Source organism: Sphaeramia orbicularis, chromosome 7 (genome assembly GCF_902148855.1).
Source record: "Sphaeramia orbicularis chromosome 7, fSphaOr1.1, whole genome shotgun sequence".
Taxonomy (NCBI): Eukaryota; Metazoa; Chordata; class Actinopteri; order Kurtiformes; family Apogonidae; genus Sphaeramia; species Sphaeramia orbicularis.
In genome coordinates this window covers 8,478,409-8,498,903 of record NC_043963.1, presented here as the reverse complement: position 1 = coordinate 8,498,903, position 20,495 = coordinate 8,478,409, and the positions used below count along the sequence as shown (strand labels likewise).

Below are 20,495 nucleotides of genomic sequence, written 5' to 3'. Positions count from 1 at the left end.
CAAGGAGAAAAAAAACAACGCGGAGGGAAAGGAAAAGGAATTAAGATCGACACGACTTCATTGTCCCAGTGGGGAAAATATTTCCCAGTGAATTACACGCAATAACAAGCCAAGTGACACATTACACAGCTCATACAATTACATCACAGCACTCAGCAGGTCCCACAAAGCCAATAGATACTAAAAAGGAAACATTAAAGACAGACTGTGAGGACAGCGCTGGAGTTTCATGCTGCCTTTCTATGTTGAAACTGCTCTTGATGGTTTGGAAAAGCAGACCGAAGCTGCTCCTCTGCTCTGTGTTTCCATTTCGGGTTTTTACTGTACCTCCTTAGTATCACACACACACACACACACACACACACACACACACACACACACACACACACACACACAGCCAGGCCTCTCAGAGATAACGTACTGATTATCTTCTGATCATTGACACTTCATTTCTAGCCAATCAGCTGCTGTTACCGTGGAGGGGAAGCCAATCAGAGCCGGAGAAAATAGAAAACGCTTCATTGTTGCAACTGAGACTGAAAGGTGCCGCCATGGTTACCAAATTCAAACTGACAGCTGTCAATCAAAGCCCCTCACTGCAGAAATGAAAGCCTTGTGTTTGCTCTAAAATATATTAATGCAGCTTGATTGATTGATTGATTGATTGATTGATTGATCAGAAATGTACTTTTAGCTTGTAAAAGTAGGAAAAAAAAGACAAGAAAGAAACAAAGAAGAAAACAATGAATATTTACATGTGAAAATACTAATAATATTTACATGCACATACAGTTATGGCCAAAATTATGACAGATTCAAAATATTGACCTTTTATTGCCTTTAAAACATGATTTCATTCATAATGTGCATGAAAAGTTCATTTTCTTCAGTTTCTTGTTCATTTTAATACCTGGTACAACTAAAGGTACATTTGTTTGGATAAATGTAATGATAACAAAAATATCTCATAAGAGTTTAATTTCAGAGCTGATATCTATCCATTTTCCATGGTTTTCTTGGCATTTTACAGACAAAAACAGTGCTTTTATGCATTCCATGTTTTCTTTTCTGTCGGTTTTAGTCACATGATACACACAGGAGTTAGTACTTGATTGCAAAACCATTGTTTTTGATGACTTTTGATGGTCTAATGCAGTGGTTTCCAACCTGTTTTGTCTCGTGACCCCATTTTAACGTCACAAATTTCTGGCGACCCCAGACATTCAAAACAGAGATTTATTTATTTATTTATTGCTAAAATTAATTTGTTTTGGTCATGTAATAGTTTGCTATACTATGCTGCAAATAAACGTTAATTTTAGAGGACATTTAGTCTACATAATGTATATTATGGCTCAGGTGGTAGAGTGGGTCGTCCAATAACCGAAGGGTTGGCGGTTGGAATCCTGCTCTGTCCTAGTCAGTCCGTTGTGTCCCTGGGCAAGACACTTCACCCTCCTTGCCTCCAGTGCCACTCACACTGGTGTATGAATGCGTATGAATGTTTGGTGGTGGTCGGAGGGGCCGTAGGCGCGAATTGGCAGCCACGCTTCTGTCAGTCTGCCCCAGGGCAACTGTGGCTACATATGTAGTTTACCACCACCGGAGGGAGAATGTGAGAGTGAATGAATAATGGATCAATAATGTAAAGCGCTTTGGGTGTCTAGAAAAGCGCTATATAAAATCCAATCCATTATTATTATTATTATTATTATTATTATCATTATTATTATTATTATTATGGACGGAGGCAGTAAAGCCAGGTGTAGATTACTGCACAAAGGTAGAATTTGATTTTCTTTGGTCAGGATATGTACAGTCAGTCCAGCTGTGATTTACAAGGCTGACAATTAATACTGAACAAACAAGAATTCAAACTATGAATTATGAAAGAGCTGCAGCATCTGAAACCGACCACAATGAACATTTGACACATAAACAGAACCACAGTGCTTCAGTTTCAGTGTCACAGTTTGTCATGTCCTTTATGTATTGGGATTGTCTCTGTCAACTCAACATATATTTTTTATTAGTAAGTTTTTATTTGTTTTCTTTTTTTATCAATTTCTAAAAATTTCAGGCGACCCCATGTAAGGTCTTGACCCCAAGGTTGAAAAAACACTGGTCTATTAATTTTTTCCGTGACTTGCATAGATAATCGTAGTATGAACATCTGGATTGATTTGTATGTGCACGAAAAGGAGTGGAAAGAAGTAGAACTTATTTACTTCCACCCTCATTTCATAATCATATATTCCATAGTCCTAAATTAATTCAGCTGCTTTCTATCAATTAGTAAATACTCAGTTATCTGTTAAATAATGAAACATATATGCATATGAATTTAAATATGCATACATATCTACACGTATACTTGCATCATCATAGTAATGATACTGACAAAAATAATGATCAGTTTTAATGAGACCAAAATGACTCCTGGAAAATATTGTAACTCCAGGGAGCCAGGGTTTTTTGGAGCAGCATCTGGTCGATGTCAGCAGTATTACAATTTACAATTTATGGTATTACAATTTGTTACTTCTGCACTGGCTTCGGTCTCACGCTGCACTCATTGCCCTGAGCTAAATAACTGCAAAACTAATGATACTCCCATCATCCTCTGCTGCAGACTTTGTGTTTAGACCTACTGATTATTAGCAAATGTTAGCATGCTGTTAAACTGTCGATAATAACATTTAGCTATGAAGTGTTTTCAGACAGTTATATGACCAAATAAAAACTACATGCATCGAACTTCTCAGATACAGCCTGGCATCACTTACACTAAGTGGACAAAAGTATTGGGACACGTTGAATTCAGGTGTTTCTTTTCTAACAGGGGTCTGGGATACTAAACAATGATAGTAATTGCCATAATATAAATTTATATTGGGATAAATATCATTGCATTGGTTAGTTTGGTTTTAAATTCTTATCTTTGCTTCCAAGATGCCTCAGAGATGGTTTTTACTTAATTTCTCTCAATATTGATAGTTTTTGTTTAAATTTTTTATTGAGTTTTATGTAGAATTGTAACAGTAACCCCCCCAAAAAAATACAAAGACAAACAAAAGAGACACCCCCACCCCCACCCCAAAAAAAAGAACAGACAAATGAGAGCATTGATAGTTTTTTTATTCCATTATTTTCATTATTTTTATTTTTTATTTCATTATTTATAGATTATTATGTTATTATTTTCTGGTCTGACCCACTGGAGATCAAATTGGGCTGAATGTGGAACCTGAACTAAATGGAGTTTGACATGGTCTGAAATAAAGGGTCTGAAAATGCCAAGTACAGGCTGAATGTGGTGAAACCGTGCACTTCCTGTTGGTTTAAGGGTACGGCTCTGAGCGGTATTTCTCTGCGTGTGGACTTGAAAAATTTAGTTTCATGCAAAGGCTTTAATTTCAGAAATTTTTTGACACACCCAAGACCCTGAAAATATACATATCCCACCACTTCTGACACATGAGTGTTCTGGTATGTTTAGCCCCTCAGACATGTTTTGGAATAGAAGAAGAAAAAGGAGACTCGTAGTTTCAACAGGGAATTAACATTACATACATTCACTATGTGGACAAAAGTATGTGGACACGGTGAATTCAGGTGTTTCATTTCTAACAGGGGTCTAGGATTCAAAACAATAATGATAAATGACATAATATAGTTTTATATTGGGATAAATATCATTGCATTGGTTAGTTTGGTTTAAATTCTTATATTTGCTTCCAAAATGCCTCAGAGATGGTTTTTACTTAATTTCTCTCATTATTGGTAGTTTTTTTTATTCCATGACTATGATTTTAAATGTTCTACTTTTGAATTTCTAATATATTTCTCATGCTCTGACTGTAAATAATAATTTTCTACCACAACTAGCCATCTACTTTCATCACATCTTACTGAGGAAGAAAATTTAGGTTAAATTGATATCAATTGATGTTTATAAATTATATGGACAAAAATATTGGGACATATCATGTCTACAGCTCCAAGATGTCCTGTTCATGATGATTTGAGACAAAAACATCAATATTTTCTTAAAGTTTAATGGGAGATTTTTCTTCCTCGGTGAGATGTGAAGAAAGTAGATGGTTAGTTGTGGTAGAAAATTATTATTTACAGTCAGAGCATGAAAAATATTTTAGAAATTTAGAGGAAGAACATTTAACCCATAAGGACCCAGTGTGACAGTGTGACCCAGTGTCAGTTCCCAAATAAATTTTTTCCTCTTTTTAACCTCTCCTAAGTGATTTATCACCATTTATTATACTATTCTCCTCTGAATTTTACATTTTTGCCTGTGAAAATCATCTATTTTCCTGTATTTAATTCTTCGATCATGTAGATGTTCATAAAAGCTCAGAGTAAAGTCAAAGATTATTGTATCATAACAGTAAAAAAACTGAAGAAAATATGACTTTTTCAGTAAAATATATCATCAACTGATCATAAACCAAGTGTGTCCATCTGCTGTCATTGATCCAACTCTGTGGATTTTACTGGTGAATCAATATTGTAGAAGATGACAGTGTTTCCATGGTAACTACGGAGCCTAGGAACATCCAAATAGGTCATATCTGATGATAAAACTGCACTTTACAGCAATTATTTACGTGTATTGATAGGATTAGTAGATGAACAGTTTAGATTACTAAATGCTTTTGGTCAGCAGTGGATGTTTGGGTCTTTATGGGTTAAAATCATAGTCATGGGTTAAAAAAAAAAATGTTGAGAGAAATTAATTAAAAACCATCTCTGAGGCATTTTGGAATCAAAGATAACAATTTAAACCAAACTAACCAATGATATTTATCCCAATATAAAACTATATTATGTCATTTATCATTATTGTTTTGTATCCCAGACCCCTGTTAGAAAAGAAACACCTGAATTCAACGTGTCCACATACTTTTGTCCACATAGTGTAGCTCTAATGCTACCGCTGCTAGCATCACAATATCCTGTTTTTACTCCATCATGCAGATAACAGCCATGACATTTCATATAAATATAATATCGCTGGAAGGCCCTCAGGGAATTTGTTAAAATTTGGCATCGATATTCACATGGACTGGAGAATTAACTGATCCTCATAAAACACATTTTTGGATGAGTATCAAGAATTTATACACTCATGTTTATGACAGAATTTCACACATAAAATGATGAAGTGATTACATGTCAGTGACATCATAATGTTCTGCAGAAACATATTCATCTGTGAAAATATAAGATGGCCTGTTTCTAATTGCAGATGATTCAGTGGGAACATAGTGATAACTTTAGTGTCGCCATAAATAGCTTGGATGGACACAGATGTAAACTTGACCGGTTGCCAGAGCCATAAAACACTGAAGCCTTGTTTGGCGTTTGCATTAACTTGAATAAACTTGACTTGCGTGAACTTGGACGACCCACAGTTTAGCTTTTACAGCCTTCAGCTCTCTGCTATTGAAGCATCAATTGTTAAACTATTATAGGTGTAAGGGTGTGCGTTTAGGATCATCACTAAAGCTGCAGCTATCGATTATTTCTGTAATCGATTAATCTATTGTTTATTTACTTTGATTCACTTAAAAGATTATTGGAATAGGCAGAAAAAAATAGGAAAAATATGTTGAAAAAATGACAACTTGTACTTTATTCAAGAACCAGCTGAAAATAAAACCACAAAAAGCATAAAAATAAAAAATAAATATTAAAAAAAAAAAAAAAGTATGAAAATATATGCAATGCAGTCTTCAACAAATTTGGATTCAACTTACAAACAACTTAAAATACACTAAACTAAAATACAATTGAAAAAATAAAGCCAAATATTTTTGATGTTTGGGTAAAAGCTTATAAGTTTAACCCATAAAGACCCAAACATCCACTGGCGACCAAAAGTATCTACTGATCTAAACTGTTTAATACTTGTTAATCCACTAATCCTACCAATACATGTAAATAATTGGTGTAAAATACAGTTTTTCATCTTGTCATGGTCATCAGATATGACCCATTTGGTCATTCAGAGGCTCTGTAGTTACCATGGAAACACCGTCATCTTCTACAGTATTGATTCACCAGTAAAACCCATGGAATTTGATAAATGATAGTAGTTGTATGTATGTAGTGGTAGTTTTTATAATCAGTTATTGATATATTTTGCTGAAAAAGTCCCTTTTTCTTCAGTTTTCTGTGTTTCTGACATAATGACCCTTAACTTCAATCTGAGCTTTTATAAACATCCACATAATCCACATGTGTCAAGCATGCGGCCCGGTGGCTAAAGCCGGCCCGCCAAAGGGTCCAATCCGGCCCGCGGGATGAATTTGTGAAAAATTGCAAAAATTACACTGAAGATATTAACAATCATTGGTGTCAAAATCATTTTAATTCAGGTTCCACATACAGACACATACAGTCCAATTAGATTTCAAGTGGGTCAGAGCAGTAAAATATTATCATAATAACCTATAAATAATGACAACCCCGAATTTTCTCTTTGTTTTTTGGTGTAAAAAAAGTAAAATTACATGAAAATGTTTACATTACCAAAGTATACGTTTACAAAAAATGTGACTAACCTGAACAAATATGAACAAACGGAAATGTCTTAAAAGTAAATGCAATTTGACCAATATTCTGCCTGTTACTAAATGTTTTGTGTGATTGTAATGCACATATGTAAATGATAAACTGATAAACTGAGGGATAATATTGTTAAAATTGCACTTGTTTTTCTTAAGACAATTCGAGTTGTTCATGTTATTCAGATTTTTAAGGAAACTTTGTAGACATAAACCTAATCATAATAGAATTTTACTTTTTTTACTGTGATTATTTTACTGGTGCGGCCCACTTGAGATCAAATTGGGCTGAATGTGGCCCCCGAACTCAAATGAGTTTGACACCCCTGACATAATCAATAAATTAAATACAGGAAAATACCTGATTTTCACTGAAAATACATAAAATACAGAGGATAACATTATAATAAATGGTGATATATCACTAAAGGAAGGTTAAATAGAGAGAAAATGAATGTGGAAACACCGTCATCTTCTACATCATTGATTCACCAGTAAAACCCATGGAGTTGGATCAATGACAGTGGATGGACACACTTGTTTTTTGTTCAGTTAATGAAATATTTTGCAGATAACAATGTTTTTCTTCAGTTCTCTCTGTTTTGGATATAACAATCTTCAACTGTAATCGGAGTTTTAACGAACATCGACATAATCAGTACATTAAATATAGGAAAATACGTGATTTTCAGTTAGAAATGTGAAATACAGAGCATAATATAAGAGTAAATGGAGATAAATCACTTAAGAAAGGTTCAAAATAGAGTCCAATTCATTTAGGAAGAGCCACAAAAGCAGCCCTGGGTCGTTATGGGTTAAAGGAGTAATTGACGGTTTGATTGAAGAAAAGTTTGTCATTTTCAAACGTGTCTTTTTCACATTTTTACCCGTTCAAATAATCATTAAATCGAATCAAACTGAAGAAAATATATTTGATTACAAAAACAATCAATAGCTGCTCTAGAAAAGTGCAACCGAAAACTTTTTTTTCGTCGATTCGGGTCGATTAATGGTTTCAGCTCCAGTCGTCGCATCCACTTGTGGGAGCGAGTGTGTGTGTGTGAGTGTGTGTGTGTGAGGATCAACAGGAGGACCAGCTGTGTTTGCGATCGGTAACGGTGTCAGGCGTCAGTTGGAGGTTCCACCGAGCTGCGTTCTGAAGTGTTCTGTCACTGCGATAAGAGCGGCGTTCACCACCAGGAGCTCTGATTGTGATCTGTGGTGTCAGTGTGGCGGTGAGCGTTCAACAGCAGCGACTCCTTTCATTTTCCTATTGCGTGCGTGTGTGTGTCGGTGTGTGTTCAGCTGCCTGAGTTATGATGCCGCTCCGTTGGGCTCAGCTGGCTGCTTTTAATGGAAAATCAGGGCATTAGACACACACGCACACACATCTCTCTAGCTCTCAATTGGTCTTGGTATTCAACATATTTCAGCTGTGTGGTCATCACACACACACACACACACTCGCTCACACACTTGTACAGTGTTATGAATAATGTGGTCGTTCTTGCGGCTCTGCAGAAAAGATCATTTTAATATCAACGCTTTATTAATTATAGTCCTCCGTGTGTGTGTGTGTGTGTGTGTGTGTGAGGTATAAAACATTAAAACTGTGATGTGATGTGGTGAAGCAGTTTTTGCTGATGAAGGAATATTGAACTGAAACTGCCATGACTTAATGAAATTTGTTAATTTTGTGTGTTTGTGTGCGCGCGTGTGTCTGTGTGTGTGGTACTGTAGATTTTTACTGTAGATATTTTTGCTGAAGTAAGGTTATACAGCCTCCACCTCTTAATTAATCCTTCAGTGTGTGTGTGTGTGTGTGTGTGTGTGTGTGTGTGTGTGTGTGAGCTGTAAGTTAATGAAATGAGCAGCAGACCAGAGTCATTAAGACACATTGATTTTCAATCTTTCAGAAAACTCAACTTCTGTCTCCCTCTGCGTGATCAGATAATCTGACATATTCAGGACACAGCCTCACCATCTTTTCCAGAGTTGTACTGTTAATTTTACAGAGACTACACACACACACACACACACACACACACGCACACACATAGACTTATTTTAGTTCCATTAACACCCCACTGTTTATCTACGATGAGAGGCAGGCAGGTGGATCAGGTTCCCATCAGCCCCTAAATCCATTATGTTGTTTCTCCGGCTGCTTTTTGTTCGTTACCATGGAGACCTGCAGCCGCCATGACAACACTGATCTGCTACTGCTCTGTGTCCATTTTTCCATCATTTTTTTTTTTTTTCTTAAATCACTAGCTGTGCTAAGTTTATCCGTAATGGAAAGGCTCTCCTTTCTTTATGAGCTGTACAACCATAAGAAAAGACGAAAATTCCACTTGAAACTCCATATATTCCAGGAAATCAGCGGAGTAAAAACCCTAGAACCTTGAACCTTAGAATATTACTGTACTCGGAGTATCTGCCTAATTTCAACCCATTTTTCATCATCAGTGTAGCACAAGTATTAGCTGTAAGAGCAGGTTTCATAACTAATGGTCTACTATTTTAGCACTAATCACTGTATTAATATTAACTTTAGATATGTTTGATGTAACTTGTACCTATATTAACTGTATCTAGCAGCAGCCACGTATAAGATACATCCGCTGTTAGCTTTATAAATGCACAAACACCTTGTGACTTATTTGCTGGCAGTAATTTTAACTGTAACATATAAGCTAATATTAATAAGACCAGGCAAGTTATATGTGTTAGCTGAGGTAGTTTCAGTGATATTCACTTTATAAGTACAAGCTGTACATGTAACCCAAGTAAAACGATCTATATAGCATCAATAATGGCTTTTCCATTGAACATCTACGCAAAACTTTACCAATATATACTAAATGTAAAAAAAAAACAGAAGTGCATAATGTCGATTTTTCCATTAAATCACAAATGCGATTTGTTTATTTATTATTGCGAGACGACATGAGAAGTCATTCCATAAACATGGCAACAAACATAAATATCATGTTGATTTACAGATATATTCAATATTTTTATATATTACTCCTCTATCCTGCACTAAATTAAAAAATGATTCAGTTTCGTAGTGTGTCCACACATACTGCGACATGTTTCTTTTAAAACTATTCCTCTTCGCTTGTTGTAATGTCCATCAACGTCTGTTTTTTTTTTTTTTATTTCATGTGACTCTAATTGCAGAAAAAGTTCTTTCCATTGCAGCTTTGCGTGATATACCAATTTCGCTACCCCCAAAAAAACCACGTCTTGCCAGCGTGAAAATTTTTCATCAAAAAAAGAGAGTTTTGGCAAAATTGTCGTTTTTCCATTAGGCAAATTTTTATGCACAAGTTATATTTATGCAATTTGAGGGTCAATGGAAAAGCGACTAGTGTTAGCTAATAATAACTGTCACAATTAGCTAATGTAATATAGGTGTAACATGCTACTAGCTAAAGTAATAGTAGTACAGTTTCTTAGCTCAAGTAATAGCATAAGAAAAAAATTATCTCTATAGTATTAAGGTTGTATAATATGAGCCAACATCATCAATAACAGGAAGTTAATTATTTGTTAGCTGCCTTAATTTAAGTCCTAACTTTAGAAATGTAGATATAAACTGAGTTTAGCTATTTGTAATATAAGTGTAATATGCTATTAGCCAAAATAATATTAGCAACAGTTTTGTACCTATAATATTAAGAGAAGAAAAATAAATACTATAATATACTATAATTATACTGTACTATACTATACTATAATAGAGATATTATATAAATATTATAAATATCAAATACTTGCCCAAATTTGTATTATATTAGCTGCAAGAATTCGCTAGGAGCATATTAGGTGTAGTAAGACTAAGACTGTAGTAATTAATATTAAAAACAGTTTATTAGGAGAAAAAAATAGCATTAGCAAGATAATGCCAACCTAAACTGTACCGATATTATTATTTATGTTAGCTAAAATGATTGTAAGAGTAGTAGCGTATTAACTGAGGTAATATTAGCAGTAGCTTGTTAGGTTATATTAGCTAAATTCATTTATAATTTAACAGTGCATTTATCATTCAAATTTTTTATAATGTAATCTAAAATTAGCAACCCAGAAAACCTGACACAGTACATATCAGCTGACCTTAGCTGAGTAACTGTAAAAACTAGTTTTATTAGCTCAGTTAGCATTAGCTTTTAGCTGCACTAGCTATCAATAGTAGGAAAATTTTAGCTGTAGTAACATTAGTTTATGTGTTTGCTCAAGGATCTTTATTGTTATTGATGTTAAATATTGTGATCTAACAAGTAACGGCAGACGAGTAACATGTTAGTTAATATTTATGCTTTAGGAATAAGAGCTTAGCTGAGTAGTTATACAGGCTTTAGCTGTACATGTACTCATGCAGATCAACTTAATTTATTCATTTCCATCATCCCATGAAAGAAAACCAATTTTAATTTTAATAAGTAATGTTATTGGAGTTAACAAATGCCATCATTATCTGTAACAGCTTGTGTAGGTTTTGTGAGGTTTCAGTATAAACACAAACCGAAATAATGACTAATTGTTTGCCAATGTGCTTATTGTTTTTCTCATTATTTTCTCATTATGGTGATGTATTTTTTTTGGTTTCTGTCCTTTAGTCTTTTCTATTATAGTTTGATCCTCACTGTAGAGGACACAGTGTCTCCCTCGTTTTCCCAGATCATTAATTAAACTTTCTTCTTACTGTTTGATCATAATTAACAGAGAATTAAATTTACTGTCGCCCAATTAAAAACCATCAGAGTTTTTACCGTGTGTTCTTTGTCTCTGTAGTATTGGTATGAAGGAGACGAGGCTGGTGACCTCCCCGTGGATTTCTCCATTGTTTGGGATGGAGATTTCTTCATCGACAAGCCTCTGTCTATGAAAGGTAAACCCAGTTTAACATCTGTCAACATAAACCTCAGAAATGTCAATACATCTGCTCAGACCTCCACTCTTTTAACAGACACGCAGGAACTCTACTGTCAACTGTGGTAACCTGTGATGGATTTATTTCAAACATTAAAGAAACACCACTTTGATGAACTTTTCCTTTTTTATTTAACACATTACCCTAAAATTTCACATTAAACAATGAAGATTTTGTTAAATAATTCACGAAAGATACAAAAGTGATGATCAAAAACATCTATGTAGATTTGTAACATGAGACCAAAATTAAAACAGTATAGAAAAAAGCTGCAATAATAAAATAACATAAAGCTAAGTCAAATACCATAAAATGCAGAATAACATGTAATTTATGTCATTTATTGGTGATATTTTGCATGATAATATATTTACGCATAGTGTATATATTATTAAGTAAGTTTTCTGTTAAATCATGTAGTAGACCATTAATGCTTTTTTATGCATATTTGAGATCTATATTTAATATATCATATTTTATTGTTTATTTTACGGAGTTGTTATGTTTTTATGCATTGTTAGAAAAGTTGATGCTGTGTAACTGAACAGCTGAATAATTGAATATCCTTCAGGATCAATGAAGTATTTATCTGTCCATCCTATGCACTAGATGTCGATCATGTTAGATAAAATACTTTTGTTTTTTTATTTCACCAGAATAGAATAGAATAGAATAGAATAGAATATCTTTATTATCATTTTGCCAAGTTTGACAAAATTAAAAGTGCCACTTCAATTATGTACAGAACCCACTGTAAAACTACAAATACAAGTAAAAGCAGCTAAAATAAAGAGGTAGAAAACAGTCACGTATTCAATAATAAATATAAACAAACAACAAACATCTGTGATTTCTATTATATTTCCTAAAACAAGTGTTAATAAGTTGCTTTCTCTTTGTGTCGGTCAGCGTTGCTCTACAAATGCGAGGCTCAACGCTCCAGCTGTGGTCAGTGCCTTAAAGCTCCGCCCACCTTCGAATGCGGTTGGTGCACTGAATCCAGGAAGTGTCTCCTACGGCAACACTGCCCCTCCCCCGAACAGAACTGGATGCACCACGGTCGACACAACCTGCGCTGCAGCCACCCACGAATCACCAAGGTAGAACAGAAATACACCTGAGAACTGATCCTGGTTCAGCTCTGTCTGTTCTGTGATTGATTATTGATCCACCCTCAAACCCCCCCCCCCACAGATCGACCCCCTCACAGGCCCTCGAGAGGGAGGGACTCGTGTGACAATTGAGGGGGAGAACCTGGGTCTGCAGGTGAAGGAGATCGCCCACGTTCAGGTGGCCGGGGTCCGGTGTAACCCTGTCCCATCTCAGTACATCAGCGCCGAGAGGTCAGTGTCTGAGTTGGATGTGAATGTGGAAGTAAATATAAAAACAGCTGTTGAAGATGATTGTTTTTATGTTCAGCTATTGATATGTTTAGCTTTTTCTTCAGTTTTCTCTGTTTTGATAAAATAACCTTTGAATTTACCCTGAGATTTTATGAACAGCTACATGATCATTAAATTAAATTTAGGAAAATACCTGATTTTCATCAAGAAAATCCAAAATACAGGGGCTAATATTATAAGAAATGGTGATAAATCATTCATGAAAGGTTAAATGTAGGGAAAGTAGGAAATTTTATGCAACATCTATGTAAAGATATGCTTATATGTCAAACATTTGGGTATAGTTATAATTTATTACTATTTTGATTTTATATACCTAATATTTGGAACCAATATTCACTTTTAAACTCTTTGAAAAGATTCGTTAAGCATCTTTGTGTTATTTATGCAATAAATCATACATTTTTCCAATCGGATTTTATATTTTTAGTGTGTTTTTTGGGCTTTTGTGTTGATATAGTAGGTTAAAGTGAAAAAATAATAGGCAGATGAGATAGATAAAGTTGTGCTGAAAAAAAAGATGCCAAACATGGATATAATAAACATTTCTTTATATAGTATATAAAGGCAAAATCAAAAGTACTCAGTAACAGCCAAAATAGGCTCAGACCCCTAAGGGATAAGGGTAAATACTGGGTTAATACTTGTTTGGATATGAATGTGGAAACACTGGTGGAAATAAATGTAAAATCCATGTAGTTGGACAAATAACAGTGGTTGTAGACGATTGATTTTATGTTCACTTAATGATATGTTTTGCTTTTTCTTCAGTTTTCTCTTTTTTTGATATAATAACCGTTGAATTTACCGTGTTGACCAACCCGTCTGTGCTGCCTTCAGGATCGTGTGTGACATGGCTGAAGCTCTCCTCCCTCATTCGCCCGGCGGTCCTGTCGAACTCTGCATCGGCGTCTGCAGCGCCGAGTACCGGACCCTCTCCACCCAGACCTACTCCTTCGTGGTGCGTTTGAGTTCATCTGCATTCTCAGTTCATTTCTTTAACATTATGCAGACGGTCGACAAAAACAGCTGATTTCATGGTTTAAGATAAGATAAGATATATTTTATTGATCCTCCAAGGGGAAAATTCAAATGTATAGCAGCACAAGACAATATATGTCAAATACAATAGAAAAATAAAAAGATTAGAAATAGAAAAATTTGTTAAAGTGACTAAAAATGACAAAAAATAATAGACTTCCTTGGACAGAATTTATTTGTCATTTCAAATTCTACATCAAAAATGAAATTTTGATGCAGTTGGCTCAGCAGGCAGCAGCAAGAAATACAAACAGACACTATATATATATATACATATATATATATATATATACACACACACACACACACACACACACACACACACACACACACACACATATACAGGATAATATGTAGAAAATAGAATAAATATGCATATAAAACCATAGAAGATAGAATAAATATGCATAGAATAATTATAGAATATGGGAGAAACAGAACTATGTGTGAGTATAAAAAACGGTTGTCTGATTAAAAACAAAACAATTTTCAGTGCTGAATACTGCTTTATTTATTAATCATAAATAAAGTACCAAGTGTTTAGTAGGTGACATTGACAGATGCAAAAGTCTGTTCAGAACAGGATGTAATAAAGGAGTGAAACAAATGAGTTGCTTTTCTTTTCATTTATCTCTTTATGAAAACATCTGTGAAGTTCATGGGACTGAAGTTGTAAATTTCTTTTTAAAAAGTAGGATAAAAAACATTTGTTCACTAAATCAGGACTGATTTTCTTTTTTTTTTTTTTTTATGTCATTTATCTTTATAAACGGTACCAAACACCATTAAACTGTCATCGTCCTCCAGAGCCCGAGTTTCAGTCGTGTCCGTCCAGAAAAGGGTCCCGTTTCCGGGGGAACCAGGCTGACAGTGACCGGTCGACACCTGGACGCTGGCAGCACCGTCACCGTCTACATCGACAAAGAGGAATGTCTGTTCGTGAAGTACGTAACAGATATAAATACTTTCTTATAGCTGCAATCATCCATATTTTATGTCATTGCTTATCATTACCCCTCCCCCCAAAGGGGACGGAAGGGGTTTTGTTTTGGTTCAGTTTGTTTCTTTGTTAACATTCTAGCAGCAAAACTATTGCTTGAATTCGAACCAAATTGGGTTTATAGATTGCCAGTGACCCAGAATAGTTCTCATTACATTTTGGGAAAAGTAGATCTAAGTTTAAATGTTTAATGAATTTTTAAAAATAAATAAATAAATAAAATTCCTGTTTTCTTATATTGGTGAAATTTCAAATGTCTGTAGCAGCAAAACTATTGGTTGAATTCATGCCAAATTTGGAATATAGATTGCCAGTGACCCAAAATAGATGTGATTACATTTTGGGGAAAGTAGGTCAAAGTTAAAAATTTTTGTGAATTTAAAAAAAGAAAGAAAATTTCCCCCCTTTCACTTATAATGGGCAAATTTTCACATTTGTAGCAGCAAGACTATTGGTTGAATTCATACTAAATTGGGTTTATAGATTGCCAGTGACCCAGAATAGATGTGATTACGTTTTGAGAAAAGATGGTCAAAGTTCACATATTTTATGAATTTTTTCAGCTTTTTTTTCCCCATTTACTTATATTGGGTGAAATGTCAAACATCTGTAGCAGCAAAACTACTGGTTGAATTCATATCAAGTTTGGTTTACAGATTGCCAGCGACCCAGAATAGATGTGATGTGAAGTTCAAAATTTTCTTGTGACATTTACTTGTAATGGGTGAAATTTCAAATGTCTATAAAAAACATAAATTTTGTTTCAATTTACTTCAAACTTGGCGCATATATAGAGGCAATTGATACACTGACATCAGCACATGCATGGATATGATGACATCAGCTGGATCGATGCCAAAATAAGCTACAATACGTTCGAGGGGCGGGGTTTGTTGTGCCTGGCACCACTTGTTATATTTTGATAGGATTTTCCAAAAATAAAATAAAAGCAAAACCTTAGTGTTGACAGTGAACTCTCTGTCCTACTCAGGCCTCTACAGAAGACATGCTTTAAAAAAGAAAGCATAAATGTAATATACAGTCCTGTGTGAAAGTCCCGGTCCAGCATTGTGTTTGTTGTTTTAGTAAAGTTCTAATGTCCACACATATGCATTTGTCTCTGTATTTAGAGCCACTCTGATAGTGAATTATGAACAGCAGGAAAAACAACATTTTCAGGGTAAAAACAGCTTCTATAAACCCAAGTGGTCATATAGTGTTTTTCAATGTTATCACTAAGCTAAGCTAAGCTAAGCTAACTCCTTTAGCGTGCAGATGTTAGCAAAGACAGTTCAACATGTTTTTAGGGATAGGAGTTAATTTTAAGTTAATATATACTTAAGTGTACGTTAGAGCCGCCACCACAAACTTTGAAATTTAACCAAAAAATGTCAGATTTCTATGAAATACAACTGGATATTATTGGATATTAAGGCCGTGTATGGTAATGATAAATATACAAAATAAAACATATCTGAGAAAAATCTCATAAACGTAGAAGAAAAAATTGTTGATGTTCCCTCAAATTAAAAGCCATTAATTAGTGTCAAAACCCTCACATCTTTACCAGAAAAACTTTGAGATTTGAGGTGAAGAAACAGGTGGTTGAAGAGCAGTATTTAAAATAAAAGATATTTGAGGGAAAAAAACTCACAAATTTACAAAAATATACATATATATGGATATTTCCTAAGATTAAAGCCATAAATTTGTGGCAAAAACCTCACATCTTTACCAGAAACACTTATATGTATATTTTATGACAAATGTATGAGAAAAGAATGATTAGAGTAAAGTTATAAAGTTAATAATAAATAACTCTGATGTTCTCTGAGATAAAGTTGTAAATTTAGCTCAAGTTTCCTCAAATCACCTAGTTTGTAAATGTTTTTGTTTTTTTGTTTTTTTTAATAAAGTTATACATGAGAAAGTACCATTTAAGTCAAAATAATTCATCCTGTTTAACCCATAAAGAGCCAGTGCTACTTTTCTGGCCATTCTCATATGATTTTTTTTCTCTATTTTTAACTTTTCTCAAGGAATTTATCACCTTTTTTTTTTTTTTTAATTGTGCTCAATATTTTGCATTCTTAAGTGAAAATGTGGTATTTTTCTATGTTTAATTTACTGATCATGTAGGTGTGCATAAAAGCTCGAATTAAAGTTTAGGGTTACTGTAACAAAAACAGAGAAAACTGAAGAAAAAGTGCCTTTTTCAGTCAAATATATCATTAACTGAACATAAATCAAGTGTGTCCATCCATTGTCATTGATCCAACTCCATGGGTTTTACTGGTGAGTCAATATTGTAGAAAATGACGGTGTTTCCATGGTAACTACAGAGCCTCTGAACATCCAAATGGGTCATATCTGATGACCATGAAAAGATGAATAACTGCATTTTACACCAATTATTTACATGAATTTAAAGGGTTATTGAATCAACAGGTATTAAACTTCTTATATCAGTAAATTATTTTGGTCACCAGTGGATGTTTTGGTCTTTATGGTTTAAAGAAGGGACTTTCAGACCCAGTATTTTGGTGGAAAATGAACCCAGTCATATATTTGTTTATGATTTGTTTCTTTGTCAGCGTGTTCTTAGTTAACATTATTTGTTTTCTCCAGCTGACGTTCATGCATTCCACCTCCAACCAGTGGGCTCGTCCCAAATGTGGTTTAGGCAGAAAAGTGCATTTATTCACCTTTGTTTTGACAGAGGAACCTTCAGTAAAAAATGTGGATGATGAAATTCATGATGGATTTTTGTGAGTTTGGCTCCCGGAGAGACACCAGATTTATCATTTGGCTCTTGAGCTGAAAAAGTTTGTGACCTTCATGCTTTAGGAAAAAGAATAAGAAAAATAGATTTGAGTCTATTTATCTAGTTGCATTTTTTAACCTCACAAGAAACTCCTCTCACAACATGTGTGTTTATGTGGCTGTATTTGTGGGGATGCCGCCTGGATGGGGGGGGGGGGGGGGGGGGGGGTTCACAACTTTTTTTGTGATGTCAATATTGTTGATATGGAAAAATGATAAATAAACTTGTAAAAAAAAAAAAAAAAAAAAAAAAAGGTAGAATGTAGAAAAAAATAAACAAAATGATCAGTGACAGTGGATGGAGACAGACAGTTTTATATTAAATAATGAATAAAATGAACAGCAATGAATACAAATTTACAAATAATAATGTGGAAAACAAGTAAAAAAAAAAAAAAGAAGAAAGAAAATAAGGAACAAAATGAACAAAAACAGCCAATGTGATCATTAAAATGAACAATAAATCAACAAAGTAAGTGACATAAGTAGAATAAGCCACAAATTGAACAAAACTGAAGAAAAAGTTAATAAAATAGGCAACAAAATGTAGAAAAATAAACAAAACAAGTAACAAAATGAACAAAAACAGCCAACATGATCATTAAAATGAACAGATTTTTTTTTAAAAAAAGAAGAAAAAAGGAAAAAGAAACTCCTCTCACAACAGGGGGGCAAGTTCACCAATGTTGTTGATATGGACAAATGATAAGTAAAGTTGTAAAAAAATAAAAATAAAAAAGGAAGTGTAGAATGTCAGAAAAATAAACAAAATGATCAATGACAGTGGATGGAGACACATGGTTTTATATTAAATAATGAATAAAATAAAGGAAAATAAATACAAATTTACAAAATAATGAATAATGTGGAAAAAAAAAGAATAAAAGCTACAAAATGAACAAAAACAGCCAACGTGATCATTAAAATGAACGATAAATCAACAAAATGAGTGACATAAGCAGAATAAGCCACAAAATGAACAAAACTGAAGAAAAATATAATAGAATAGGCAATAAAATGTAAAAAAAAAAACAAAAAAAAAAACACAAAATAAGTACCAAAAAAACAAGGTGATAATTAAAATGAACAAAATTTTCAAAAGAAAAAAAAAAACAAACTCCTCTCACGCTATTCTTGCTGTAATAAAAGTTTGTGTAATAACGTTAGTATCTTTTTCTGAATCTGTGACTCTGTAAGATGTGAAAACTTACTTTAAATAATAATTTTCCTGACAAACAAACACAGAGATGGACCAGAGTGATCACATGACATTCCTATAATTTATGACCACCCAATCACTGAGCTCCTCCCACTTTCCTCTCCTGCAGACGCACCAATCGGGAGATAATCTGCATAACCCCCGCCTCCTTGTCCGGCTCCGGCCCCGCCCCCATCCGGCTGATGATTGACAGGGCGGAGGTGACGAGCGCGGACACCAAATACATCTACACCGAGGACCCGACCATCACCAGCATCGAACCCAACTGGACCATCCTCAAGTAAAGACCCACCCCCAGCAGGTCTACGTCAGGACCAGTATCTGTCTGATCCCAGTCCTGATCCAGAACCATGTGTTTGTGTGTGTTTTTTTTATGCAGCGGCAGCACGGTGATCACAGTGACCGGAACCAACCTGCTGACCATCCAGGAACCCAAAGTCAGAGCCAAGTACGGCGGAGTGGAGACCAGTAATGTAAGAACAACAGCTGGGGGGGGTCCAACCTAGGGTCCCAGAGCCTTTAAGGAGGGGCTGTTTCAGCAAAATATAATCTGAAGTGGGACGGACCAGTGAAATAATAACTATGGGGCGGGGTCAAGGGTGTCACAGATGGACCGCCCACTACTTTTTGATTCATAACTTTTGAACCAGACATCCAGGAAGTGTTTGAATGTAGGAAAGGTCAGAACAGCCTCAGAGGAACTGGCATTTTTAAAAAAGCTAAGGCAACAAACAACAAAATAAAAAAGTAATATTTCTGTTAGAGGGGTTGAGTTTTGGAATGGCCTGGAAGCTCGATTCAAACAGTCTAAAACAGGGCTCTCAAACTAATTTTCCTTCAGGTTCCACATTCAGCCCGATTAGATCTCAAGTGGGCCGGACCGGTAAAATAATAGAATAATAACCTACAAATAATGGCAACTTCCAATTTTTGTCTTTGTTTTAGTGCAAAAAAACCCCATTAAATTATGAAAATACTTACTTTTATAAACTATCTAAACAAAAAAGATGTGAATAACTTGAAAAAACTGAAATTTCTTAAGAAAAATAAGTGCAATTTTAACAATATTCTGCCTCAACTTATCATTTCTACATGTGCATTATGGATCGAATCTACAAAGACACTAAACACTTTGTAACAGGCAGAAAATAGTTAAAATTGTGCTTAATTTTCTTTAGTTATTTCAGGTTGTTCATATTTGTTCAGGTTATTCACATTTTATTGTTACAGGATAGTTTGTAAATGTAAATATTTTCATAATTTAATGTTATTTTTTGTACTAAAACAAAGACAAAAATTTGAAGTTGTCAGTTTTAGGCATAATGTAATATAATTTTTTTCACATCAAACTGAGAAGAAAATATGGAGTCATTATTTTTTGTAGGTTATTATTCTTTTATTTTACTTGATTGGTCTGTATGTGGAACCTGAACTAAAATGAGTTCGACGGCCTTGACTGTGGAATTTTTTTACTTTACAA

General features: G+C 34.4%; 1 protein-coding gene across 1 annotated transcript in view; it reads left to right on the top strand.

Annotated features, from left to right (window-relative positions):
• The window catches only part of LOC115422047 (plexin A3-like), a 322,979-nt gene that overhangs the window by 250,395 nt on the left and 52,089 nt on the right, over positions 1 to 20,495 (top strand). Inside the window, 7 exon segments of the mRNA XM_030138091.1 lie at positions 11,391 to 11,487; positions 12,439 to 12,629; positions 12,724 to 12,872; positions 13,773 to 13,893; positions 14,781 to 14,917; positions 19,125 to 19,295; positions 19,395 to 19,488. Coding sequence (XP_029993951.1) covers positions 11,391 to 11,487; positions 12,439 to 12,629; positions 12,724 to 12,872; positions 13,773 to 13,893; positions 14,781 to 14,917; positions 19,125 to 19,295; positions 19,395 to 19,488 — 960 coding nt within the window.